The sequence below is a fragment of the Telopea speciosissima genome, chromosome 8, assembly GCF_018873765.1.
Source record: "Telopea speciosissima isolate NSW1024214 ecotype Mountain lineage chromosome 8, Tspe_v1, whole genome shotgun sequence".
In the NCBI taxonomy this organism is placed as follows: domain Eukaryota; kingdom Viridiplantae; phylum Streptophyta; class Magnoliopsida; order Proteales; family Proteaceae; genus Telopea; species Telopea speciosissima.
Window position 1 is genome coordinate 13,414,151 of NC_057923.1, and position 27,580 is coordinate 13,441,730.

At 38.8% G+C, this 27,580-nt stretch overlaps 3 protein-coding genes and 1 long non-coding RNA gene across 4 annotated transcripts; 2 read left to right on the top strand and 2 right to left on the bottom strand.

Annotated features, from left to right (window-relative positions):
* Window positions 1-379: 379 nt before the first annotated feature.
* LOC122672781 lies at window positions 380-2,514 on the bottom strand. The gene has a single exon (XM_043870270.1). The coding sequence runs from the start codon at window positions 2,477-2,479 to the stop codon at window positions 641-643; it is 1,839 nt and encodes a 612-aa protein (XP_043726205.1). The 5' UTR covers window positions 2,480-2,514; the 3' UTR covers window positions 380-640.
* A 5,745-nt stretch (window positions 2,515-8,259) lies between these two features.
* On the top strand, window positions 8,260-11,382 carry LOC122672042 (NAC domain-containing protein 83-like). The gene is made up of 3 exons (XM_043869550.1): window positions 8,260-8,458; window positions 10,961-11,232; window positions 11,317-11,382. Exons 1-3 carry the CDS (start codon window positions 8,260-8,262, stop codon window positions 11,380-11,382), a joined length of 537 nt encoding a protein of 178 aa, XP_043725485.1.
* Window positions 11,383-13,320: 1,938 nt separating this feature from the next.
* On the top strand, window positions 13,321-19,442 carry LOC122671773. The gene is made up of 3 exons (XR_006334391.1): window positions 13,321-13,331; window positions 13,394-13,402; window positions 19,218-19,442. It is a non-coding gene; the product is annotated as an uncharacterized LOC122671773 (long non-coding RNA).
* Window positions 17,013-27,361, bottom strand: LOC122671772 (copper methylamine oxidase-like). The gene is made up of 12 exons (XM_043869200.1): window positions 27,003-27,361; window positions 24,422-24,528; window positions 23,972-24,277; window positions 22,851-22,963; window positions 22,414-22,744; window positions 22,100-22,315; window positions 21,752-21,988; window positions 20,431-20,616; window positions 19,287-19,427; window positions 18,644-18,912; window positions 17,996-18,077; window positions 17,013-17,223 (listed from the first exon to the last, which is right to left on the bottom strand). The coding sequence occupies exons 1-12, from the start codon at window positions 27,235-27,237 to the stop codon at window positions 17,104-17,106; spliced, it is 2,343 nt and encodes a 780-aa protein (XP_043725135.1). The 5' UTR covers window positions 27,238-27,361; the 3' UTR covers window positions 17,013-17,103.
* Between the last annotated feature and the right edge of the window lie 219 nt (window positions 27,362-27,580).

Consider the following 27,580-nt stretch of genomic DNA (forward strand, 5'->3'; position numbering starts at 1 on the left):
TGACTTCAAGGAAAAATGGGCAATTGGCATTATCAGTTAGCATCTATGATTTTGGATACAAATGAATCCCACAGTTGCAGGAATTGGAAGAGAAAATCAAGTTTGTGCAACAATGCTGATATTGAAGTTCCAACAGAACCCACAAAATATAGTAATTATGTTGGCAAGGAGAAGTGTAAGAATCAAAATTTAACAGCCACCCCTTACCATCCAACATCTGAAAGATACTGTGCTAATGGATATCTGCCAAGACTCTACCTTAGCAGCAGAGGAAGAACACCAGATTTAAAAATTAAGAGCATAAGAATGGGAAAGGGAGGGGTTTCCTGTTTCATTGAAAACAAGCAATGAAGTGAAATATGTGCAGATAATAGACTTCCTGACCATTGCGCGATTCTTGTTCTGTGCTCAATCTTCTTTTTTCCCATGGTAAAAGACTCATTTTTGTTCAGGCGATAGACAAGCATTGCACCGAGGCACTCCAACTGGATGAAGAATCACTTTTCTCAATGAGTAACCATATCCGTGTATCCATCACCTGAGGGTTGTCACAGTGCATCAAGCGTCTGCAAGTATCTTCCAAATCCGATACATGGCCATGAGTAAGGTTTCGTCCAAGAACAGCTCAAAGGGAGTAATATTACGGCGCATAAGAGTGTCTGTGGGGATGAATTCCAGACCGGTAGACCTCAAGACGATACATGGCTTTAGAAATCAATTCCTTCAAAGAAGGGTTTTGAGCAGGCACAGAACGAACTGCTCCCTCGAGAACAGTCAATGCCCTTGCTCGCTCCAGAGCTTCGCTGTTGCCCACATGCAAGGCAAGGTAACAGAGTAGAGTCAGTCCGTGAAACTGAGACCATTCGTTGGTCCTCAGCAATTTCATTAGAGGTGGGACCCCGTCCACCACGATTGTCTTGGAATGTTCCACGCAGAGGAAATTTTCAGGACAGGCGAACTTCCCCAAGGCAATGACGGCTTCTGTGGCGACCTCGTTGTTCCTGTTGTTGAGCTGCGTCACCAGGAGACGAATGACTCGGGTTTCTCGGGCAGGGAAGATGCGAGCCAATGACCCAATCGATTTTATGGCAGCAATTTGTAGCGACGGAGTGCTTACCTCTCCAATTACTCTCAGAAGCTGTTCCACAACCGCCTTCGCCGGAGGAGAATTGGTCTTGAAAGCTGCGTGCCTAAGGTCGGCATTGGATTCAGCCGCAGCGGTTATCTCCACGACCGTCATGAGGCAATGTTCCTGCAACTCTCCCTGTTCCTTTTCGATGAGCTTCGCAAGGCAGAGCAACCCTTTGGTCTCGGTAATCCTCCGGCTATTGGATACACTTCCATTGGAAAGCACCCACAGCGCCTTGGCGCAACTAATCTTGAGCTGGAGCTTCACCTCCGGCTTCTCATTCTCCCTGTCTTTCCTTTGATGCCCGTACAAAGCAATGGCGTCCGAATTGTACAAAGAAGAAGAAGAGCTCGAGCGTGAGTCCGTGGAATGATTCTGGCTCTGCGTCGTGGTGGTGGTGGTGGTGGACGGCTTCTGCCCCTTCTGCTTATGGTTCTGAACAATAGACTGAATGCTGGGCTTTTCGTGATTGGTCTCGTCAAGGAACACATCGATGGACAGTAAGGAGACGAGAGGCCTAATGGCGTTCTCCCTAGCGAACTCCTCCTGGGCATCGGGGTCGTGCTCCGCCATCCTGGCCACTAAATTGGCGACACCAATCTGAACCCTCATGGATGAATCGAAGAGAACCTGCACAATTACCGGAATCCCAAGCTCTCTGGCGATGATGCGAACCCTTTCCTGGTTGGTGGCGAGGTTGAGCAAGGCAGTAGCAGCTGCAATTTGGGCATCCGGAGAGGCACCTTCCTTCAAGAGCCTCAGGAGTGGAGGAATGCCGCCCTCCTCACCGATGATCTTCTTGTTCCGGTCGTTGTCGATGGCGAGAAGGGCGAGCTGGTTTGCAGCCTCGACGCGATCGGGCAAAGGACCCATTTGGATAGAAGCCACGAAGGACCAGACCCAGGGGAGGATTGGGTCGTTATTAGCGATGGGCGGGAGGGAGACCTCGATGCCTCCGGAGGTAACAGAGTCGAAGATGCTAAGTAGCCACTTCATGTCGCCGATGGAGGCGTCCAGCAGGTTGAAGGACTTGCGGAAGTCAGTGGCGCTGGTGATTGTGACGACGCAGCTAAGGAGGCCACTGTGCTTACACTTGCGGACCAGCGTTAGGGCTCGCTCTAGGTTCTTAGTGACGTCGAAGAAGATGCAGCGAACAGGGCGCTCGTAGAGGGAAGGAGTGGAGGTGGCGAATCGGATGGCGAAACGGAGCATTTGAGAGAGACGCTCCACCTGTTTCCCCACGTCGGAGCACTCCACCTTGAAGAGCTCAGCTTCCTCCACAGCCTTGCGTATTTGCTCCGCTAATAAAATTGGGAAAGACAGTTCTTCTATTCTCTTCTCCTCCGCCATCAACGATTGTTAAATCGATCAATCGAACCTCCAATTACTAAAACTACTACTTTTACTCTCTTTGGCAGTGTCTCCGCTCCGGCGTCCGATCCATCTGGGGAAGAAAAGGGTTTCTGAGTCTTCTGCTCTTTCTGGTTCTGTGTTCGTTCTGGTCTGTTCAGGGTGAGTGAGTAAATTTTAGGGATGGATACTTGGTAGGACTCTTCCTGTTCCTGGTCTTCGAGTCATCGTCTTTGTCTGCCCCTGCGTTTCTTTCTTGATTCTTCTATTTCGCTTTCATAAACATTTATCATCACTGGTGAGAGGTTGAAACTCTTATCCTTCTTCACATACTGAAATGATGACTAGAGGCCACAGAATCCAATAGGATGAAATTAACATCTTCCCGTGGGTCATGCATGATCAATATAATACAACTCGCTTTCCCTTCTTTTTAAGTGTTATAGAGGAGCTCAATAATGCTCTCTTTCTCTCACCCTCAGTGAGTCAGTGGTTATGGCATATGGGGTTACAAAAATTGCAGGTGCGAGGATCGAAGGGCCCATTAGAGCAGCCTCGAGACTATGTTTGGAAGGTAAGAAAAGAAAATTTTGATGCTAAGGATTGCCAATTGTCATCAAGGTATTGGGAGTATGGAAAGAGGCATCCTATATTTATAAAAAAATGGCTCAAACACCTAAAATAGAAACTAACTCAAATATGAAAAATCAAATTAAAAACAAATAAGGAACTAAATACCCAAAATTGAATCGAATCCTTTCGGTTTTGGTTTTGAAAATATTCTCTTATTCTTGATTTCGGTTTGATTTTGGTTTTTGCATTTTGTGTGTGGAATCTAACCAAAATCGAAACTGAACCAACAGACAAATTTTATTTTTTTTGTTTTTTGGGGGGAGGGCGCGCTGACTTCAATTATATCGAACGATAGAATATGAACAAATAATCTCTAACAAACAAAAGATATTGTCATTAGCAGCAAAGCTTTATCTAATAACTGACTTTGTGGTAGGGATGAAACAAAGCCGGGTTGGGTTGGGTTTTTTATAACCTTAGCCCAACCCTGCGTTCTCTTAGCTCAATCCAAGTCCAATCCAACTTTAGGTCGGGTTGAGATATCTCAACCAGGCCCAACCCTGCCTAGCTTAGTCCGGCCCTGATTGACCTTGGATTTTTGCCGTTTACTTCATCCTATACATTAAAAAAAATAGGACACACATAATTGGGTATTGGTTTGTTTCATACTCAATTGACTATTAGACTTGGGAGGCCTCTTTTTTGGGAGGGGGACTTAGACTCCCTTTGTTTGGATTGCAATTTCGATTTTTAAGAAAAAGAAGATAAATCTATACTCAGGCAGTATGTAATGGAATCTGCCAAGCCAAGCTTTAGCTTCATCATTGTTCTTCTTGAAAGCGCATTCCATTGTGCAATCTTTGATTGAAGCGACTTCATCGGATTATGATTGTTTTTATATGCGCATGTTGGAACTCATGAGTGATCAGAGCAACCTACAACTTACAAGCATGATGATAAGATTCCAACCATTCATTCTATCAACCATTGCATCTCTCTTTTCACCGCCATTGCATCCTCTCTTTCTCCACTCGCCCCTACAACCCACCACCCATCTCTCTCTAAGCAATACTATGGAGTGTATTGTGGATAGGGGTGTCAATCGGTCGGACTCGATCGGTCTCGGTCGGGTTTAGCCGGGCCTCACCAATTTTACGGGCTGTATCGTGTCTACCGTTTGGTCATTCTGGCTTGCCTTAGGCAGGTATGGTACGGTTTCATTTCGGTCAATCGGTGTTCGATCTTTAATCGGGACAGCCTTATTAGGGTTAAACGGGCCTAAATCGAATCTAAAACGGGCTAATAAGCCTTTTAACTCTAAACGGTGTGGGCTTACTAATTGATATACAACTAGAATTTTAAGTTCCAACCATCACACCGTTGGGTACTCACTGTACACCTCAATTCAAAGTCAAAAAAAACTTGTCCCAACTAAAATAGCAGCATAACACCGAATAGAAGCACATCTAACAAAGTAAGTAGAGGGAAAAATAATAGCAGCACAACACCGAATAGAAACACATCTAACAAAGTAAGTAGAGGGGTATAAAGAAATAGCAGCACAACACCGACTAGAAGCTCATCTAATACAGTAAGATCTAAAAACTAAAACTAAACCTCATCTCACCTTCGTTAAGTGTATCTAACCAATAAATGTCAAAGACCAACAAAGAAACAAACAAAAAACAAAGAAATTTGAAGGGAAAGGGAGGGAGAGTTTATAAGTTAAAGGGTCAGAATGGATTGGGCGGTAACAGGGCGGTCTAGGACGGGCATGAAATCGATCGATCTGGTCGGGTGCCCGATGGGCTAGGAGCCCACACTGGGACGGCCTGATTACTAAACGTATTGGGCTTAAGCCCGACACATTTAGTAATCAGGCCAGGCCGGGCCGGACCGAGCTTTAATCGGGCTGGCTCAATCGGACTGGGCCTAGAATTGACACCCCTAATTGTGGAAGGAGCTCAGCCCGACAGGGCTTGCCAGCCTCATAAACTCGAGGCAGGATCACGTTCACGTACATGCTACAACAAAGGATCCAAATCCTAATAAGAAAGGCCCTATTGGTAATGTGTACGATAATTTGATCGAATTTCACTCCATATAGTTTGAGGTGTCACACCTTATCAAGGAAGGTGTTGTTAGTAACGTGAACGACAGTTTGAACAAATTCCACTTTATGCTTAAAAAGAGTCACAAGATCAAATTCCACCTCATATAGTTTGAGGAGTCACACCTCAGCAAGAAAGATGTTACTAGTAACGTGTACGACAGTTTAAACTAATTTAACTTTATACTTGAAAAAGTCACAAAGTTCAATAACTGTGCGTTATCCCCATTCTAACAAATAAATTTTCATTTTATCCATTGTAAGTTAATTTAAGAACGTTTCTTTCTTCGTTGCTTTTATGGGAAACACCGTAACCTTCGATAGCACCGTTGAAGCCCTTGATTCTCAGTTGATATTTTCAATTAATTGATTCATTTTAAGATATGAATTTAAAATCCAAATCCAATCAATAGTGGTGATGTGTGTCTCCGTTGCAACTACACAACCCAAATGCCGTTTGTGTCTTTGTGAGATCTAAACAAATCTTCTTCAGCATTCACTGTCCACTTCCATACTCTCAAAGACTTTATTTATTGCTATGTTTGGATGTCAAGAAAGAAAAAATTCAAAAAATATATATATTTAAGAAGAGATATAGATGCATAAATCAATCATAATTTTTATCCTATTATGTTTTTTTTTTTCTTAAAATCTAAACATAGCCTAAGGTGTGTTAGGTGTAGTATGTAAAGAGACAAAAAGGTCTAATCAAGGAAAAACTAGGGTTAAAAACAACTGTATCTATGAATTATATCCAAGGTACTATTTCAAAAGATGGAATCGAGGATTGAATCGGTCAATGCCAAATCCAATCTGAATTTTCTAGAATTAGTTGCAAATCGAGTAAAATCATATGTAATTGTCGCGATGAATTCAAATGGATCGAATTTTGTTAAGATAGACTTCAAAAAAGAAAGAGCACGATGCCAGTGTGTAGATTCTTACTCACACCCCACCCCTATTGGTGCATAACTCTACTCTTAGGTCTTAGGTCATATGTAAAACTCTTTCTCAAATGTAAAACTCTAATCTTTTTTATAATGTTTTCAAATATATTTTTTTTCTTTTTTACTGGAGGTAACTTTACTTTTGTGGAATAAGCAACAACAAATCCGAGTTTCCCTTCCCTTACTTATAGAACAAGGTGTGAGAGTCTGAACCAATGAGATAAGAGCTTATTGTTTTACTTCCAAAAAAAAAAAAAAAAAAACCAAACCAGAGAAAAGGGAGCGTTGTGGACTGGGTACTTTAGTGATAGGGCTGTTGACTCTTCAATGACGTATAAAAAAATGGGAAAAAAAAAAAAACTTTAGTGAAGTTAAATTGTTGGAAACTAATAATGTGAATTAAGGGAAAAAGATATCTATTTGGATTTTTTGTTTTTTCGGAGAGGATATTCCACAATGCCAATGTAAGAAAGAATCTATGTGCCACACCAATGACGCTTTAAAGAATGATCATTCACATGATAGTCTACATTGAAAGAATAGAAGAAAAATAAATATCACTGTGAACCTCACAATTCATTATGTGAAGACCTATATTAGAATTGGTAGTCTGGTGGCATGTGTATCTTCTCACACAAAAGCTTTTGAAATATATAGCATTGAGGGACATACGATGTACAGTTGTGTTTCAACTACTATGGGGAGCATCTTAAGGACTTGGGGCTTAATGCGCAACATGGGTGTGTATCGGCCATTGGTGACATTGATAACAATGTGTATTGGGTTGATACGGGATCAAAACATCATTTTTTTTTTCAAAAAATAAAACCAAATGAACCCACTTTAGAGCGTTGATTAACTGTATTATATAATTGAAGGAAAAAAAGGCTTCCAGGTTATGTAATGCATGCGCCAAGAGACAAGAAGGGCAAATTGATCACCCCACCCCTGAATCACTATGTGTTCTATGAGCAGTAGACTCCCCCATATTATCAAAAAAAAAAAAGTAGACTCTACCACAAGAAATAATTCTCTTTTTTTTTATGGCGTCTCTACCCACAAATCCACCTCCACCACCAAGTCATCCCCTAGATCCAACATCTCTATCTCGAAACCACTGTGGTGTTTTTTCTTTTGATTATTGTCTAGCATGGAAGTATTTAATTTTACGGGCTGATTTTATGGTAAAATTTGTTTTATCGACTATTTTACAGCCAAAGAAACGGAGCCTCTTTGTTTTTCGGAAAAGGTTTTTTTTAAGCCACCTAGGCAAGGTATTTTGACACCTCTACCTCTTATCTCTTTCTCTTTTCTTTTCATATGAAATGACATCGTTACCTTCCAATGTACAACACTATTTTGTTGGATGTTCATACTCTCAACTCTCAACTCTCAACTCTCAAGTGCAGTGCATTGCCCAATGCACCACACTTAAGAATCCAGCAGTGAAAACATCGACAATGACGTCTATTTAAAAGAGTTTTACCTAATCTCTACTACATCGCTTCCTCTGCGGCTCGGCTCTGGCCGGCGGCAGCTCCTCCGTCGACTAATGCTCACTCCTACACCGCCCACCCCCGCTTCTTTCTATAACCCTTCTGCTGTTACTCTCTCTTTTCCGATTTGTAAAGAAGTCATTCTCGTTTGTTCCTTCTTTGCTTAATTCCTGTCCAAAAAGAAGACGAGCATGTAGATTTTGATTTTGATTTTAATTTCACGTAAGATTTCTGTTTTTGAGTTGGGGGGAGGGGACTGCCGGACTGGGGAGGCCATGTGAATTTACAGATTCTATCCCTCAATTTAAATTCACCAAAACAATTTAAAAGGGTAATAAAAGAAACAATTTTAAAATTTTCCTTCTAGTAAACAACAACTCCCCTGTCGCCATCACTGTCGGAGATACATGGAAAGAGAGAATGGATTGGAATGGTTCACGTTACGGAAAGCACGTACCAGAACTTCTTCTAATAGGACTCAATCGTTCCAAGTGTTTTATTCGTTATCTATAAATAGTAGTAATTCGCCTGAATCACTTACATTTCTTTACGTTTTTACTGTTCAAGCCTCAACTACGGATCAGAAAACAGAGAACTGAGAACAGAGATCAGAGAACAGAGGAGGAGGAGGAGGAGGAGAAGATGGGTTGTGCAATGGGTAACTCACCAACAGAGGAAGACATTAACAATATTGATGCACTGGAGATACCAATTGGATTCAGATTTTCACCAACAGATCTAGAGCTTGTTAATTATTATCTGTTACCGAAGATCTTGGGTGAGCCTCTTCCAGCTTCTGTCATTCTCGACATTGATGAAACCGAGCTTTACAGCAAACCACCGAACAAATTAGGTATAAATTATGTTGATTCAGTAATTTCATCAGCAACCATGCATGCAAGCTTCATTCTTTATATATATTTCTTTTCTTTTTTAATTTTTTAAGAGACATTTTTCTGTGATTCATTAGATTATAACGAACATGAAGAGATCTTTGGGAAAATTACATGATTATCCAATATATGTTAGATGATTAGAACATAACAGAGAACATCGACCCTGCAAGTCATGTAAATTGTAAAAGGAAAATTCTTTCCAAACAGAAATTAGAATTAAGATTGGAGAATGGAAGATAGGCAACCTTAGGTTGTCCTAACCAAACAAACCTTATGTCTGAGAGACTTTTCTGTTGCTGCTATGATTTTCTGTTTTTTTTTTTTAATCTTTTAAAGAAATCTTCAATCTAGAACTATGCCAGTGTTTACCATCACTAAATTTTCCTTTTGTTTTTCAGCATTGATTTTTCTTAACCGAGGGATTCACTATGAGATATATTGATTTCGAGATTTAAGGTTTATGCATTGGCGGTTTCATAGTCTTCATTACTGTATTAATGACCTTTCCTGAATAAGGATTCATCTTCACCAAGGATCTATTATAAGGTTTCACATTGTAATGGTTTAAGGGTTCATGAGTTTTAATAGCATTGGATTCTCATTATGATTCATCTCCAATAAGAGGATATGTATCGGTATAAGTAGTGCAGCCCTAGACAACCCATTACAGATTTGGAAGAAAATTAATATAGCTTGTGATGATATCACATGTGATATCACAAGCCATAAGAAGAAGAATTAAATATGGAATGGGAGACCATAAGGTATGACTGAATTGGAGGTTTCCATAATCAGGTAACCTCAAATATCGTCAATAATGAGTTTGTGGTTTCATTGTTAATGATTTAGGGTTTTTTTTAATGATGGTTTCTGGTAACATATGTCCGAGTTTTATTGTCTTGTGCAGTCTTTTTGATGTTTCATAAATAAAACATCAAAAAGATCAAAATACCCCTATGGTATTCTGGTATACATTATTCAACACTCCCCCTCAAGTTAGAGCATAAATGTCAAACATGTCTAACTTGACTAAAACAGGATGAAACAACTTTCCAGACAATCCCTTGGTGAAAATATCAGCTACCTGATCAGCAGACTTCACAAAGGGAATACAAATCAAAACTTTTTCCAACTAGTCCTTCTTCAGGGGGAGAGTTTTAGTGAAGATGTGCTGACTATGGGACCCCTTCTTCAGTATGTGCATGATGAGTCTGTTCCTACTCCTCTTGCTCCTGTTCCTCCCTTTACTTCAGGGCTCCGTAGGGGTAGACTACAGATAATGATAATAATGAAATTCCAATTTAGGGGGAGCTCACCCCAGTCCAAAAAACTATTAGTGGATTTCAGAGGAGCATTAATGATTCTAATTTGAAAGTCTATACAAAGAGTTGTACCAGACATAAGTAGGTTCAATCCACTACAGTATTAGTACCCATCCAGTTATCAAACCTGGATCCAGAACCTACTTCTCAACCTGGTAAGACCTCTCTCTTGAGCTACCTATTGTTGTTCGCAAAGGTGTTAGGGTTTGTACTCAACACCCAATATCCCATGTTATTTCCTATGACTCCCTTTCTCCATTTTTTCATTCATTTGTTTCTTCTCTTTCTTCTGTACGTATTCCTCAGAATTGGCAGGAAGCTCTATCAAATGGAAAGTGGAAGGCAATAATGATGGAAGAAATGAAAGCCTTAAAGAAAAATGACACATGGGAGCGCTTGTGGTTCTTCCACAAAAAAAAAGACCAGTTGGATGCAAATGAGTATTTGTGGTGAAACAGAAGGTGGATGACACTGTAGATAGATATAAGGCATGACTCGTGGCAAAAGGATTCACTCGGACATATGAGATTGATTATCGGGAGACCTTTACACCTGTTGCAAAGCTTAATACTATCCGAATTTTGTTATCTTGTGCTATCCTGTGTGTCTTCCAGCTATGGAGTGTGTAGACTTGAATGGGATGAAATCAGTGGTTGAGATATAACTAAAAAATAAATCTATGATGGAAAACATCTGCCATGGGAACCTCGTAGAAATATGAAGGAAAATACCACTGACAGTATTTTGATTATTTTCATAATATTGATACTTGTTTTGAGTGATTTTGTAGAAGTAAACATTGACTAGATAATTTTTCCCAAAATCTTTTTGTGTAGTGCATCTTTATGTGCTGCCTTGTTGTATACTATCTCTTCAGATATTGATCTGATCGCAGAAATTATAGACCTTGACTTGAAGTTGTTTCTATTGATTTCTTTGGGTTTTTTCTAATACCCATATCAAAATTACTCATTGCTACAGGAAGTTTTAACTTGTTACATGTGAATCTCCTTCATTTTAAGCCTTTCTCAAATCACATTTTATTAAAGTTTTGTTTTAGTTTTGAGCACAACCCAACCTTGTATTTCTAGAAGGGGGATCTAACAATTAAAATCTCTCTAACTTGATTACTTACAGAGATGAATTTTTGTGAGAGGAAGGAATGCTTTTTCTTTACGCATGGAGATGGATATTCTCATGATGAATTAAGATCAATTCGCATGGTGGGAAATGGGAAAGGTTTCTGGAAATCTGATGGAGAAGAAACATTTATCTGTAATTGTTATGGAGATAACAAGTTTGCTTTCAAAATATGTTGGACTTACTACAATGGAACACCAAAGAAAGGAAAAAAAACAAAATGGGTTATGTCTGAGTATCGATTGCAAATGGAAGATGATAACCTAACGGTAAATAGAAGTGCCATTCCCCTCCCCCCAAAAAAAATTTAGTATTTGTGATCCTTCTAAGGTTGCTTTTGTTATTTTATGCAGGACGAAAAGGAATGGATCCTTGGAAGGATTGAATATGTTTGTCATTACAAGAACCCATTTGAGTGACAGATTCTTTGTATCTCTACATATTGTGTGATCTCAATTGTTCTTAGGTTTTCCAATAACAAGATCTTCACCAAAGAAAGATTAGAAGTAGAAGAGTTGTAGATTTTTTTCTTCTTTTTTATTTTTTTTTTATTTTTTATGTTTTCTTTGGTGAATAGAATTTTATTCTTTATTCTTTATTCTTTATGACCACACCATTCATAAGATTTTTTTCTTTTTTATGGGTGGGGTTGAATGGGATTTTAGTCTTTTATTATTTATGGCCACTAGTCTAGGTTTGCCAGATTAACAATTAAGCAGAAACCCTTGTCCACAAGGTTTATTGAATGCATTTTCAGTGATTTTGAATGCATTTGAACTGCAAGAAAGCTATCTCTTCTTTAAATTCTGTAGTCTCTTAAGGCACAGATAATAATTGAATAAGATCACTGCTTCTCTCTCTCTCTCAATATATATATAAATTCTTTCCTCTATGCTAGGCTTTCCCCTCATCCCTTACAATTTGATTTCATTGTCAAAGTTTGGAGATGGATTTCTTGAGTTGAGTTTTGGTTTCAATTTACACACAGTAAAAGAGAAGGGCCTCTTTGGTGTAACATGTCGTCCAATCGAGAAATCAGAAATATATATTTGACTCTTATTTGTTGATGGCTCAGCTATCCACACACATCCGCCATGTACTGTGCTTTGGTGTCAACAGGGCAGGAATGGCACATGGACTCCCCCGAATATATCCCTTCTGTTGAAATTCTTCAATTTTCTTCTTCATGACATCTCTTTCCATCGGATTCATTCTCTAATGCTATAGGTTGATTAGACTGGCACGGGGAATCAGGTTGATGTGATGCTGGATGTCCCTTATGGGAGGTAGCTCGTTTTTTTATTTATGGAAATAAAAATATATTAAAGCAAGATAAGTTACAAAAATAGAAAGGAAGGGTGGTCCATAATCCATATAGTTACACCAGTTAAAAACTATACTAATAGAGTTATCCGTTGCTTCAGCTAACTCAAAATAGCTATTAACAAGATTCCAAGGAATGCAAAGAAAGTTGGTAGGTTTAAAGAGAGCACAAAGTTCTTTGTTGCAAAACCAGACTTGATGGATCTTAATATTTGCTTTCATGACACATTTCCACCTCAGAAGGAGTCCAAAAAGCTCTGCTTCCTTTGCATATTTAGTTGTACGTCTACCTGCATATGTTAGCACACCCTGACCATTTATCAAAATGTAAAAAGTCCAACTTGTTATTCTCAGTTCTGGTTCATATATGTCTACGCCAATTAAACCAAGAAATTCCATTTTAAAATAACCTTGTTCCTTACACTCCAAATAAAATAACATGTTATGACAAATACTGGAAAAAAAAAAAAAAAAAAAAACAAATCAAAGATTGTTTATCAATGGCATTAGAACCAAGTAAGGAAGCACAAAGATGGGTGAGTGAGGGGGCAGAGAGATGCTCAGTTCTCAGTCCAAGACAACAAGTTTGCTTTCAAAATATGTTGGACTTACTACAGTGGAACACCAAAGAAAGGAAAAAAAACTAAATGGGTTATGTCTGAGTATCGATTGCAAATGGAAGATGATAACCTAAAGGTAAATAGAAGTACCAACTGCTGCCTAGTACAGTTGGTGAGTTGTGGTGCGTCTCATGCCCATGCTCACTAGGAGGTCTCGAGTTCGAGTCTCTTGGCTGGTACCTTCCCCCCTCCCTGTTTCCAACTCCCCCACCCCATAAAAAAGTTTTAAAAAAAAAGGTATATAGAAGTTGAATCGTTATCTCCTCCAATTCACTGCCCTCTCCAATTCCTCACATATAGGGTGGTCATTTCCGCTCCTATGTGTAGAATTGGAGGAAATTGGAGCGGACAGCGAATTGAAGGTGATAATTCCACATGGAAGTGCTATCCCCCTCCCAAAAAAAAAAAAAAAATCTTTGGTATTTGTAATCTTTTTGAGATTGTTCTTTATTTTATGTAGGAGGAAAAGGAATGAATCCTTGGAAAGATTGAATATGTTTGTCATTACAAGAGCCCATTTGAGTAGCAGATTCTTGCATCTCTACATATTGTGTGATCTCAATTGTTCTTTGATTTTCCAATAAAAGCAGGAAACAGATGTTTACCATGCAAATCCTCTAACCAAAAAACCGGAAGATTAGAAGTAGAAGACTTGTAGGGTTTTTTTTTTTTTTTTTTAGGTGAATAGGATCTTAGTCTTTATTCTTTATGACTTGTTCATGTATTTTTTTTAGGGGGTGGGGGGTTGAATAGGATTTTAGTCTAAAAATTTTGTAATTGTGCCATTATCTTCTAGATTAACAATTAAGCAGAAACCCTTGTCCACAAGGTTTATTGAATGCCTTATCAGTCCTAAAGCAGTGCATTGCCTTATTTTGAATGGCTTTGATCTGCAAGAAGGTTATCTCTTGTTTAACCTAGTGACTGTCTTAAACATCAGTGTAAACTGAGTTAACTGTCTTGAACATGTTGTCATGCTCAGAAAGAGAAGGTCTTGGGCTGCTTACAAGAAGACCATGGCCATGAAAAGAAGACATTCCCGTTTTAAACGGCAAGCATTCCCGTTTTAAACTTATTTAATATACTTTAAAAATACGTTCCTTTTTTTTTTTTTTTTTTGTTTTTTTTTTTTTTGCATTTTTAAGACCTTAGGCTTGTTGAACTATGGCTAACTTAATTGACTATATCTCTCTCTACCGAACTCTGATCAACCTGATTCTTTTGTCGACATAAAATTAACTTGAAGGGCCACACTTCTCATGTTATCACCTTTAACTTATGTTCAATGCATGGACACCGAAATTGAGCTACAATCTGATGCATCTGCTGAAAAGGATTTTTAAAGCAATGACTCTGACTCCAACTCCAACTAAATATGTTTCATTCTGGAAGTGTGTTGGTTGTGTTGACAGCAATGAACAACACCATGGCTAAGCCACAATGTTCATTAGGACTTTTTAGAAAGGGTTTTTTTTATTATTTATTGTGTTTGAATTGGGAATTGTGATGATATGTCTTGAAACTAATAATGGGTTTTGAAATATATATACACATTAATGTTGGACGTTATAGTAGTTTTGGAACATTTGATGCAGGCTATCTCAAAGACCCTATTGAACCAATTAAGGCCCTTACCAACTCTGCTAGAGAAGGAAACCAATGGACTGGAATTTAGCTCGTCTCCAGGGAGGCGTGCGCCCAGAGTGCTGCTAGGGGGCATCCAGCGGTTGAGCTGTACCGCACACATCTCGGCGCATGCCTAGAAATGTGTGCAGCACAGCCCAACGGCTAGCAGTGCCTTGGATGTTCCCTGCTCTCTGGAGACAATCCTGATCCAATGGACTGTGGGTTAAAACTTGACATACACTGGCATCAAGGCTTAGTAGTCAATCTACAAAATTCCTGTTGGATAGATTGTCTAAATTGATCACACCATTTCTTCACATAGAGTGGGGTTTTATCGAGAAATATACAAAAAAACTGTTAAAATAGAGGTTTATCAACAAAATATATACTTAAAACAAATAAAAAAAAAGGTGCATTATTTACATTTCTGTAATTTTGTTGTAACCACTCTGTTTATTTTTTTTTATTATTTTCACTAACTAGCAGCAGTTAACATGAAGGACATTGGAAAAGAGGGAAATTTGATGCTTTTAATTGATTTGATGAATGGGATGCAAGAGGATTCAGATACACTTGACAATAAGTTTCTTTTTAGAATCTTAATCCAATATATTGCCCTTGTTGAGGTAGGGGTTGGTGGTGGTGATGGTAAAAGTAAATGGATGGAGTCATCGACCAAGCATCTCAATGGAAAATCCTAAAGTCAAGCTCGATCGACCAAATTCATGAAGAGTTGAAGCACTCAATTGAAAATCTAGCTTCAAGGAACCTTCATGAAGATCAAGCGCGTCCAAAACTAAAATGGCAATGGACATCATCAAAGGATGTTCTACATCGGCACAAGAGTTTGGAATAAATTTCATTTGTATAATTTCTAAGTTGTAATTGATCCTCATTGCTCTTAGACCCCAATGACTTAGTCTTAGCAAGCCATATTTCACCAAATGGTTTAACCTTTAATTGCTTATTTGCCTCTAGAGGTTTGAGTATGTTTCTTCACTTGTTGAGTGTAAGAGTTGTAGAAAATTAAGCATCTCCAAGTGCTAATCACTGAGGTGAATATGTAGGTGTGGTTACTACCGTGAAAAGCAATCAGGAATGATTGATTACTACCATTTGAAGAGCAATTGAGTTATAAATTGTGAAACTGAGAAAAAAAAAACTATTGGATTGATTGTGAGTTTGGAAAAACAATTGTATAAGAATTAATTACTTCACAGGAAAATAATTGTGTGGAGGTTGTTAGATCACTACCATTGAAAAATGATTGAGCTAATCGAGAGTCCAAGAACGTGACTATCACTTGATAGTAAAATTAAAGCAAATGTGTCAAATCACTCTAAATCGTATTGTGTTATCTTAACTATCTCCCTCCCCCCCCCCCCCCCTTCTCTACATATGTTTTGTAATTTTTATTTACTTCCTTGCATTCATCGATTGAGTTGGGTTAAAGTCTTCAAATTAGCTATTTTATTTGGCATTACCTAATTCACACCCCTCTTAGGTTACGTATTAGTCTTAGGGTATTAATAGCTTCCCATAAGGGAAAGTCTTGTTTTAGCATTTGCTTAGGTTTATTTATTGACTTATTTTTATTTTTTTTTGGAGGGAAGGGGTGGGGGGAGGGAGGTAGCTGGTGATGCTAAAAAGATTAGAAAGGGTAGGACTGCAATAGAATCAGATTGGGGTGAATTTTTTAAAACCTCAATCTAACCCTGAGTCCCCTTAGCTGGACCTAAGCCCAGCCCGACCCTGACTAACGACCTGAAAAGTCCAACACTAACCTGCCTTCAAGGTTGACCTGGCTGACACTGAATGGCCTGAGGCCCCTAAACACAGGGAGGGGAAGGGAGACGTAAGGCTGAGCCAGGCCAGAGAGAAAGACAAAAAGAGAGAAGAAGAAGAAGAAGATATGGCCAAACTGTGCCTAGCCCGGATAAGAAAGAAGAAGATGGGTCTGGGCTCAAGCCTTGACCCTGGCCTGCCCGACCCTGACTCAGGGCCAAAAGTCCCAGCCCTAACCCACCCTCCAGGCCAAATCTCAGCCCAAGCCCTGTTTGAGCTCAGGGCGGGCCAAGGTGTGCTCTGGCCAGGGTATTGTTGATAAGAGCATGAATTACCAAAACCAAACAACCAGCTTGAAAGAGTGGCACTTTTCCAAAAGAAGAGGAATGTGTCGAGGGTTGATAGAGCTGCTATCCCAACCCTTGATTGAGTCTTTCCCACCACATCAAAACCATTTGGATGGTGAAAGATTCTAAGCTCTACAAGACCAATTGGAGTGAAGGTTTAGATGGGTTGTAGTACCTGGTTTCACCGATTAAAAAAGGCCAAGCTTATCATAAACAAACTAGCTTCAATTTAAATGACTTCTAAGACGAGACAGTGCACGGAATGATCACAAATAAAATAATCTCTTGCATTCTTGGCATTGTTTGAATAGAATGCCCTCACACATCATAGCCAACCAGTAAATGATAACAAACAGTAGTGCACTGCATGAAGTTGAGCCCACAATTGTAATTGATCACAATTTTAAAACCAGTTTCCAAACAAGTCTCTGTAGCCATTTCAGAGCTTTGATACTAGCCCATTCTGAAGAGGCTTTGCCACTCCATTTTCCTTCAGTTCCAATTCGCTTGCACTGGGTGGGACATCCACTGCAGGAGAGCAATTGAAGAACCCATGCGGCTGCAGCACATACAGCATAAGAATCAGCACTGAACCAACAGTACTCATCAGGGCAGAACCACATAATATCAAGCAAGTGGTCTACATAAAGTGCAAGAAATAATATATTGGCTGAAAACATATAATAAAATGCTAAGGGATTGGGTTCCCAACAAAGACAATGTGGGGGGAATCCAATACTTTGGACTTCAGAAGACTTATGATCATAATAGTGGCTGTACATCAATCAGACAGGCATTATGTTTAAATCAGACCAGAAGTTTAATCACATGAAGGATAAACATAAAGGCCTAATTTCTTTTTTATATCCTAATGTGCTCAACTTTTCACCAGTTTGTGACTATCTGGTCAAGTTTTCATCCAAATAGACGAATTAAAAAGTATAAATTCGTGCAGTAGGTAAATATTTCATGCTGATCATTACCCTAGGTTTAATATAAGTGATGATTCTGAAAACATGGTCAAGTAATTTTCAGAATCAGCATTACAACATTGTAACAATAAAATAGCACATCAGCCGCTCAACAGTGGGCCCTGCAGTTTGTAGTAGTAGAACCCACTTTACTGAACGGCTCTGACACTGTCATATGAGCACGATGCATAGGGCTAGCATTCATTGAGAAGTTTCATATGTTACATGCGGCTCTTGACCTAGAAACAACAGGCAACACACTCTGCTTAGACCTTAGGGCATAACCAAATCCAAACACACAATTAAAATGCATTTAGGAAACTGTAAGAAAGATTCAGTCAAGTTTGGCATGTGCATTACCGCAAGCGTAAAGCCAATGCGCTCTACTGGCATGACTGGCCAGTCTTCCAGTCTAGGAATGTGTGTAATTCCAAACACATACCTGTAACACATTGACAACATGAACACGTTCTGATTAAATAAATCACTTCTAGTATGTACTTTCAGAAATACAAAACAGATCATATCAGTATCAAACTAAAAATTATGCTCCATAAGCAATCCTTGTTTGAGGTAGCCAAGACCACCAGGATAGAATTCAATCAAACAATTTTGATGGATGCAGATGAGCCTTCTGAGAATCCAGGTCAGTTTAGGGTCAATAACATACAAGTATTATTAAGAACCATTCTTATGCTTTCTCGGGTCTACAAGGAGTTTGAGACCCCTCATAAGCAAAGATTTGAGTTCTCTGCTAAGGAGATAAAAGACCTCAACCTTTTGACTTCTACAGGTTACTGAGGATGTTTTTAAAAATTAGGTGTTTCAACTGTTAAAGGAAATTCTAGCACTAATATTGCATGTTTCACAACAAAACCAATGACAGCTACCTTAACTTATGAGGAGAAATGCAAAATATGGTTTCCAAATAAAAGAATAAAAATATGCACAGGAACCAATACACAAATTTAAGGAAGTGCTCATCATGCATCTCAAATTGGAACTAACCAGAGAATTATATCCGTTTCTTCAAGAGGCCGGTTTTGCTTAACCCATGTAGCCAATCCCTCTCCAGCACGTGGATTTTGATTAGGAAACTCTCCACCAGGAAACATCTCACCAGGTGCATATGATGTGACCCAAAGATTATGCTTCAAAAAAGCAGCTCTTCTCAAAAACTTTGCCTCAGCACCAGCTAATGGCAAACAGTTTGAACCAGGTATTAGCTTATAGCCTGTTAACTGGCCAGTCCTGTTGACAGTTCTTGTGTTCCTGACCTGAAACATGCATGGTGTGTTACATCAATCAGACAATTAAATTTGTGAATCAATAATAATAAAAAATTGAGGACAACTCCAAACAAACAGAAACAGTTTCGAATAGGAGAGACTTTTGAAATGCAGAACCAGCAAAAGAAAGAGAGAACAATAAGTTGTGTCCAAAAACATAGCATTTACGTAACTAAGAAGAACTCGGTCTACATTAGGAGTGGAGGGCATATAGAGGCCAAAACTTGAAAAAGCAAAAAGCTAAGAACAGGTCAGGATTCAGGTTCCAAATAGAGAATAAAAAAGAACATAAGGTTAAGCAAATATCCAACTAACAAACAATGTAGAGGACTACTAGAACAACAATACTATGAATGTCTTACAATCCAATGGCGAGCTGACAAAGGATCACAATCACGCATTGCTTGAAGTTCAGATCTGAGCAGTTCCTCTTCAGCATAAAACGCATTGTTGTGAACATTATCCTTTCCTGGTTCTTCAACTTTAACATTCAGCTCAACCACCTATAAATGTGATATAACACAACTGATAATATTAGAGCTGACAAGCAGCAACAATGCATCCATATTTATGAACTACAGAAGTTGGTTTAAAAGTCATAACTCAATAAGTTAAAAGGCTAAAGAAGAATTGCAGGACAAACTACGTCAAATATAATATGGAAAAAAAAAATCAGCATTGATAAAATCACATAAAATAGAAAGTTTATTAATGGCAGAGATTAGGTTAAGGCTCCCAGTGAAAATTTTATCCAAAGATTTGATTAATCACATCAAAAAACATAAAGGTGTAACCCATCCAAGAACAGAACATCCATGTACTTTCCCTCCCACCATGAAAGGAATAGATATGTTGAAAAAGAGAAGCAATATAAATCATATTAAACCTCTCCAAAACTGTTAATAGATTAAGCACTCCATATTACCGGATTCAAATGCAAAATAACATCATTAATTTCATTGAGGGCAACTCATTCGAAAACTGTTGGATTGATAATTCATTATATTGTCATATGCAATACTAGGCAGTGAATGCCTCAGAGCCAGAAAATTGCTTCAAAATAACGAGAACTAATTTCAGTGAAGCAGCACCAAGGTACTTCGAGCTTAAGCTTTTATCAACAGGAATTTCAACAGCAACAGCAGACAGCAGACAGATGTGTTTGGAGAAAAATTGTATTATGGCAAGTTAATAATCGGGAGAAAGATCTATCAGAGTCGAACAATGATTATGCATAAAATTTCTACAAACGGTGACTAGGAAACCATCTCTTTTTATAATGAAGAAATATCAGCATTTCCTCAATCGTAGTTGATCAATGATGAAATGTCAATTTTTTCTCGAGTGCAGATGAGAACTTGAGAACCACAATCTAAAATGGAAGGCAAAAGGCAAAACAAAACCATCTGGAAAGATTTTCTCTTTGGGCCAGGGAGGGGGGGGAGGGGAAGTTGCACACCAAAAACACATCTTAACACGGAATTCATGTAGTTTATGGGACCTTACCTGATTGTATGGTTCACCAGGTTTACAATCAACAGCCATGTCCATCCGAGCAACAAAGAAGTGTTGATGAACTGGTGCATATAGTCCTGGTGCAATAGTTGTACCATATTTTCTGGAGTCCCCTGGTTGCAGTGCTCCCAAGCTAAGAATACCTGTTAGTTTAACCTCAGCTTCTATCTTCCCATCCTGTAACAGAAACCCATACAAGCATTAGTATAAATTTTAAGGATCATGAATGACCCACCACAGTAGAAAAGCTAACTCTCATTGAACTAAAAGAAATATGTCCAAATGCCATTGGATTAGCAACTTGTGGCTCTTGGTTGCACGGTGACCATATAACGCCAAGAAGCAATAGGAAAAGTGAGTCCAACACAACAGTGAGACTGTAAACCTGCTAAGTAGTAATGCATACAATCATTGCCAAGGCAAACAATCCATAAAATCCATTCTTCCCCACCTTTTCCAGATTAGGAGCAGAAACAAACCAATGAAAGTAACATCAATATGTTTTAACAGATAAAACATCTAGAGCTTTAAGTTTGAGTTGGCTATTGTACAGGCTGGGTCAGCCCACTACAGCAAATAAGTACTTGTGCAACCCAGCACACTGTGGTAAAAAAAATAGTTCTGGCCCAAAATGCAAACAAGGCCATAGAGGCCCAAATTGCCAACTAAAAATTACAAGAAATTACATAAACAATTACTTTAAGCATTTAAATGAATCCAGGAGGAAGTTAAAGTTAAACTCCAGATGTAGATATGTATGTGCAACTATATTGGATTTAATATGTATTATGCACATAACTACATTAAACTTCCAGGCCAGGCAACGGCAGATATTGCTATCACCTGCACAGAAGATTGCATCTACTACTTTATCACATATCTTAATCATATTCTAGGACAGGCTAAGCCAAATGTGAAGCCTAGGCCTAGCCTAGCCTGATTCAAATTGGGAATTCAAACCAGGTAGCCCCAGATCAGACCAGACTGGAAATTGCCAACCTTTTAAGCACAAGATTTTCATCTAGCAATCCATCATTTAAGAGTGTTTTTATTGCAATGCTGCTTTAGCTTTTATGTGACCAATAAAAAAAAAATTCTCTGTTTGGGTACAAGAGCTTCACCGGGTAAGTAGTAGGATTTCAAAAAGAGTTACAGTTGAACACAGTCAGAAGAAGGTATATTCTTCTGAGAGCATAAAAAACCTCGTATGGCATAGCTTCAATTTATATGTTATAGCAACACAATGAGACCATAAGCAACACAATGAGACCACCACATACTAAACCAAAATATGGTGACATTCTTAGCCTACCTGATAGAAGTGCCAGAAGAATCCATACTCATAATTAGCAACAGTACATATGAAAGACACAGTTAACCGCCGAGACCGTCGAACTTCTGCCAACCCTGTTCTCCAATCTTGATGTTTCCATAGCATACCATTGTCCTCTTCGTGCAAGCAAACACAATTTTCAGTTGTCTCAACACCTCCAGTGAAGTTTGTAAAGTGAGCATCAAAGTATTTGATATAGCCTAAACAATCACATCCCTGAGACCACAAAGACTTTTAAGATGAGAATAATTTGAAGAAGGGGTTGGGCAGTTCCAACACAAACAGTTCAACCACAATAAAATACGAAGCATTGAGCAAGTATCTGACCTTCTTAAGAGAATGAGCATTCTTGCCAAGGCCATCTTCACCGGCATCAAATGCATTCTTCCTGTAATGGGGATCATTTGGATCCCCATATGGCACCACCATCTCAACAAAACTCAACCTGTGGGCTACAGACCTTCGACCCCGACTACCATCAAGATATGAAACAGAATAGATAACCAGACCCTCCCTTGGAGTGAAGCCGATACGAAAATTCCACTGACAACCAAAAAAAAGTAGATATTCTTTTTGAATTGTTGAACTTCAATATGTTAAAAAAAAAAAGTAATAAGTTAGTAAGACCAGATAGAACATACCTTCTGCCATTCTACAAAGTAACCATGAACACGAAAGCTTGGACCTTCAGGTTGGAAAATTTGTAGAGGTTTCACATCACTACGGTCCACACCTCCTCGTGTTTCACCAGGAGTATAATTCCTTAATGGGTCAGCTGGAGGTAAAGGCACAAGTTTACGGTCTTCAAACTCAATAACTACCATATTTTGCATATCAACAAGAATGTATATGCCTTCAACTGGACGAGCATAACCATTTTCCATTGGGCAGTCACTCTCAGTTCTACAGAAAATAAGAGGTTTAGCAAGCCTGCGGCTAGGAGCATCAGCCTCACTATGATAACCAACACACCTATAAAAGAGTCAAAGGCCAAAGTGTTAATAGACGGTCGGAACCAAAATTAGCAACAAATCCCCAAAAGTTCTCAATAAGATATCAAGATGCAGAATCAACTAACCAGGCATCTACCATCACAAGATCCATGTCCTCAATACCCCTTTTCTTCATTGCCTCTCGAAATGGAGGATAATCTTTAACAACAGCTTCACATTCAGCATATTCCACAGCATCCTGAAGAAAGAAAAAAGAAGATGAAGAAACATTTTCTTGGCAAAAAAAAGATAGATAATTTGATTTATTTATTCAAACTATTGAAACTAAGATGATGGATTGTTGGAACCACTGATCTAAAACTATATTTTATGAGATGCTAGAAACAGTACCCAAGTCATTATCCTTCTTCACAAATAAAATGCAAAGAAAAAAATTAGATTATTTAAACACACCCAACATACAACTCAATCAGCTCTATTCAAAGCCATGATTGTTACTAGTCCTAAGCGATGCATATCCCAAAATGACGATAGATTGAAAGGAAAGTGACTCAAATTGCCATACTCTACCATTCACATTCACAGAAACATTTTTTATCAGATTTTTTTTTTTCCAAGGTGTGAATCGACCAAGCATATCAGAAACATCAATTCAGACATCATTGAATCAGAATCCATTGTTATTGGTTTAATCCTTCAGTAAGTGTGAAATATGTTCAAAAACTGTTACCCAGATCAGGATCAGTGTTGTAAAGGCATGTGCAAGGTGACAAAGCAGGCCTTGGGGCTCTAGACAATACCAGACTACGCTAGCTAACAAAGTATTCACCTAGAGTAGGCATCTAGACAACAAATTAGGCATGGTTATTGGCTAGGCACCCACCTGATAAAATTTTTGAAACATATGTTTCTCGAACGGGCTTTGGATGCTAAAAAAAATAAGGTGACTCATGATACACCTTATCACTGACTTCATTTAATCAATGTAGCTGGAATTGCTTTTCAGGCTGCTATCCTAGACCTAACTTCAACATTAGATATCAAGAATTCAACATCCAGACTGACTGCAATCCAAGCCTTCAAGAATCAGAATCCTAGCATCTATAATTGTGCATCTACATACTATTTATGTTCTCCTTCCTCCATTGTTCATATATGCAGGGTAAATATGGCCCACAGTTGAGTCCATAAGTCCAGAAGAGCCTTAGCAATATAGTTCAAAATGTCAAAGGGAAATCATAAATACCATCGGAGGTTGCACATCCGGAATAACTTTGGATGAAACAACTTTGCCCCTATGATGTCCACCTCTAGTTGCCGCATGTACTTCAGTTAGTTCAACAACCCAGACGCTTGTCTCATTTGATCGTTTATTGTATACAACAAGTCTCGCACGCCTTGTTGGAAGCTTACTAGGAATTACAGGTCCACCCTTTGTTTTTGGAAGCAATGAAGGTTGGAAAGGAGGAAAGAAATAGGCATCTGCCAATGCAACAACATTTTTATCGGGTTCCAATAAAACCACTTCAATAAACCGCATGCTATCTCTAACCTGCAACAGGAAAAAACAAGAGCAACTGCTGAGAAATAACATTAGCATAAAAGAGAAAGTAGCAATATATCTCTTTTAGAAACAACATCATTGCTCATTATTTTCTTATCCAATTTCCAAGAAAATAATAATAGCAGAATCAACCTCAGGAGTAGCTCCAGCAGCCCTAACTGTTGCTACTGCAACTGAAATTTCAGCAGCAGACAGAGGGTCCAAAGGATGGCTGGATTGAGCCCTCATCATAACTATCCCTGGGCAAGCATAAAGAAGAAATTGAATTAATCAATCAACCAAAAAGACATACACCATCCAATATACATAATAAAATGGAGTTTAACAAGACTAGGCAGTTGCAATAAGAAAGCATCCAAAACAAAGATGATTTCTCACATTTCCCATACGTATCATTGTGTGTGATATGTCAAACCTTCCCATAAATGGTGTAAATAGCAGTGAAATTAATGGACACACAACATAAGTATGATATTGAGAATCAGTATACTCCTTTATCTGTAAATTTAAGAATTATTCTCCATGATTTCCAGGGTTGATTGCTCTGGATAGTACCGTGTAATCTAATGTCCCAAGAGGTATGATCAGGATTCGGTGATCATATAGTGCAGTCAGTGGCTTGAGCAATCTGTCCCAATCCAGTCCAGGATCAGCCAGAACCAATCGGGGGTCCAGGGTCCCAATTCACATCCTGAAAACCATATCATTTCTACCACAGGCACACATGAAATGAGATAATGCAGTCAGTGGATTGAGCAATCTGTCCCAATCCAGTCCAGGATCAGCCAGGAGTAATAGGGGGTCCGGCGTCCCAATCCCCATCCTGAAAACCATGTCATTTCCACCACAGACACACATAAAAATGAGCATGCAAACATTAACAGAGACAGCTTTAATCTTAATGTGGAAACATATTTACCATCTTTTCTATTATAATGGGAAAACACAAAGCGTTGCTCCATTCCTAAAAGGCTGAATGCCACAGATATTGCACATTGACATACATTGTACATGCTAGAATAAGGGCATTTGAGGAGCTAGATTTACCATGCAAAATGTATTCACGACATTACTTTCATCACATATGAACACAAATGTACACAGAGATGGTAATCAACATGGGTAAAACATATAGCCAAGAATTAGCAAATCTGTATGCACAGAATTTCTAAGAGATGCCTAAAGGTGGGGGTGATGGAAAATTGATCAAATCCAGGTGTTGCAGTGGTACACACATAAGAAATCTAAATATTGATATGAACTCTAGCTTATCACAATGCATGGGAATATGTAACAAATATTATCCTTTCTACCAGAAAGTAAAGGTGGTGAAAGAATATGAATTACTTATGTCATCCAGAAATTCTGCTGGCTTCTGCAGTAAGAAAATTTTATAGGAGCAGTTAAACCATACAAGTGACAAAATGGGAGGACATCTACAGATAAATAAAGCACTGAATTTCTGATAAGCATGGAACAACAAGTATACCAAATTCTGTGTATTACAAGTAGACAACCACAGTCATGATATAATGGAACAACAAGTATACCAAATTCTGTGTATTTTTTCCTTGTGTGATCACTCATCTTCAAAATTCTGTTGGAAGATTAAAAAAGGAAACAGATATAACTACCAGATAATGATCGTTTTAAACATTCAGAAATATGTGAAATATTTGAAGGACAAACAGGACCCATTAAACAAGCCCCTGTCTCTATTACCACCGATATTTTCCCTAGTGCAGAATCTTATGAAAATTTTTAAAACTAAAGTAGCTGAGTAAAACAAATGACTAAACTTCAACATAACAAGTCAAGATCCTCCGTGACATTATGGTCAGTTGACTCTGTCCTTTGATTAGTCCTTGCAAGACTTGTCTTTGGACTCTGAGAATAACCATCTAATGTTCAAAGTTTAATTAAATAATAAGTTCTACAGGCACCATCAAAGAGTACAAGCCTTTCATGTAAAATCACTTGCTACGACACATGCCAACAAATTCAATCTTTCATACTGAGGAGCAAAAATTGGGAACTTACAATTCCCAATTCTTCATATTTGAGAAAGAAAAGGGAGTTTTGTTTTAAGAGCTACTTGACAAAAGATTAACCTTAAGATCTAAGTAAACTACAGCCAACACTTATTACTGCGTCAGATCGTTTCCATCTAACATAATCATAGATGATCTTGGATGCTTTTTTGGTTTTTACTTGATCCCTTTTTAATCACCAGATCAATACTTATTGGGAACACCCCCTCCCCAATACGCACACACACAAAGGAGCAAAAGATCAAGGTTCTAAGGCTTATTCCGGCTGGAATTGACACCCTAGCGCAGAGAAATATGCTAACATGAATTGTTCGTCGGGAGTCGGGAGTCGGGAGTCGGGACCATAAGGTGATGAATGGATTTTGGATAAACCTTCAGCAACACTAAATTTTTATATTCATGAGAAATTATGTTCTTCGCGTTATTTGATGCCATCGGATGTATACAGAGCAATTCATCCAAAATGAGAATGGAAAATTCGAAACCAAAAAAGCGCGAAAACAATGACATGCACAGTGAAAATGCAAGATTTTCTAAAACCAGAGGAACTTCAAAGTTAAAGGGGAAGCGGAAAAGAAAAGAGATATGATCTGCATCTAATAATCTTGAGAATGATCTAAATAAAAAATAAAGACCGACAAACGAAAATCAATCGATCATACCTTTGCCAGAAGCTGCTGCCGAAGCATCAGTGATGGAATCAACAGGGTGAATCAAAGTCGGCATGGCATCTCTTTGGACCTGTTGATCATCAAGATGATCACCAGTTGCAACAGTCCATTCCTGAACGACCTCTGCAACCGATGCAGAAACAGTTGATGCTGCTGCTTCTCGTCGCAGGGGAGCAGACTTGGTGTGAATGCAGCAAGACGTCGCTTTTTCCGAAGTTGCGGCCATTGTAGAGGGTTAGCAAGTTCACCGAATCCGCCGTAGTAACTTCCAATGCAACCCACTGACATACAGCAAAGCTCAGGATACCTTACCCTGTCAACCACCCTCCCCTCTCTCCCACTCTCTCTCGTACACCCCCAAGACACTCTTCACTCTCAGTCTTCTTCTCTCTCTTCCTCTCTCTCTCTCTCTCTCTCTCACTAAAACTCTTTCGGGTTCTCTGTTAGTCTACTCTCACTCTGGAAGACCTTAAATAAGGAAGGAGTGGACAGAAACAGAACCAAGCAGAAGACAAGGTCTACAGAGGGAAAAACTAGGGTTTACAGCTCTGATCGGTCTATATCTATGG

Excerpts from the sequence above, each read along its gene's own strand:
- LOC122672781 (XM_043870270.1), bottom strand. The coding sequence starts at position 2,479 with ATGGCGGAGGAGAAGAGAATAGAAGAACTGTCTTTCCCAATTTTATTA.
- LOC122671772 (XM_043869200.1), bottom strand. The coding sequence starts at position 27,237 with ATGGCCGCAACTTCGGAAAAAGCGACGTCTTGCTGCATTCACACCAAG. Across the intron at positions 22,964-23,971 it reads CGGATGTGCAACCTCCGATG|GATGCTGTGGAATATGCTGA; the intron begins GTATTTATGATT and ends TTCTTTCTTCAG. Across the intron at positions 18,078-18,643 it reads GAAACGGATATAATTCTCTG|GTATGTGTTTGGAATTACAC; the intron begins GTTAGTTCCAAT and ends AATGTGTTACAG.
- LOC122672042 (XM_043869550.1), top strand. The coding sequence starts at position 8,260 with ATGGGTAACTCACCAACAGAGGAAGACATTAACAATATTGATGCACTG. Across the intron at positions 8,459-10,960 it reads CAAACCACCGAACAAATTAG|AGATGAATTTTTGTGAGAGG; the intron begins GTATAAATTATG and ends GATTACTTACAG. Across the intron at positions 11,233-11,316 it reads TGGAAGATGATAACCTAACG|GACGAAAAGGAATGGATCCT; the intron begins GTAAATAGAAGT and ends TATTTTATGCAG.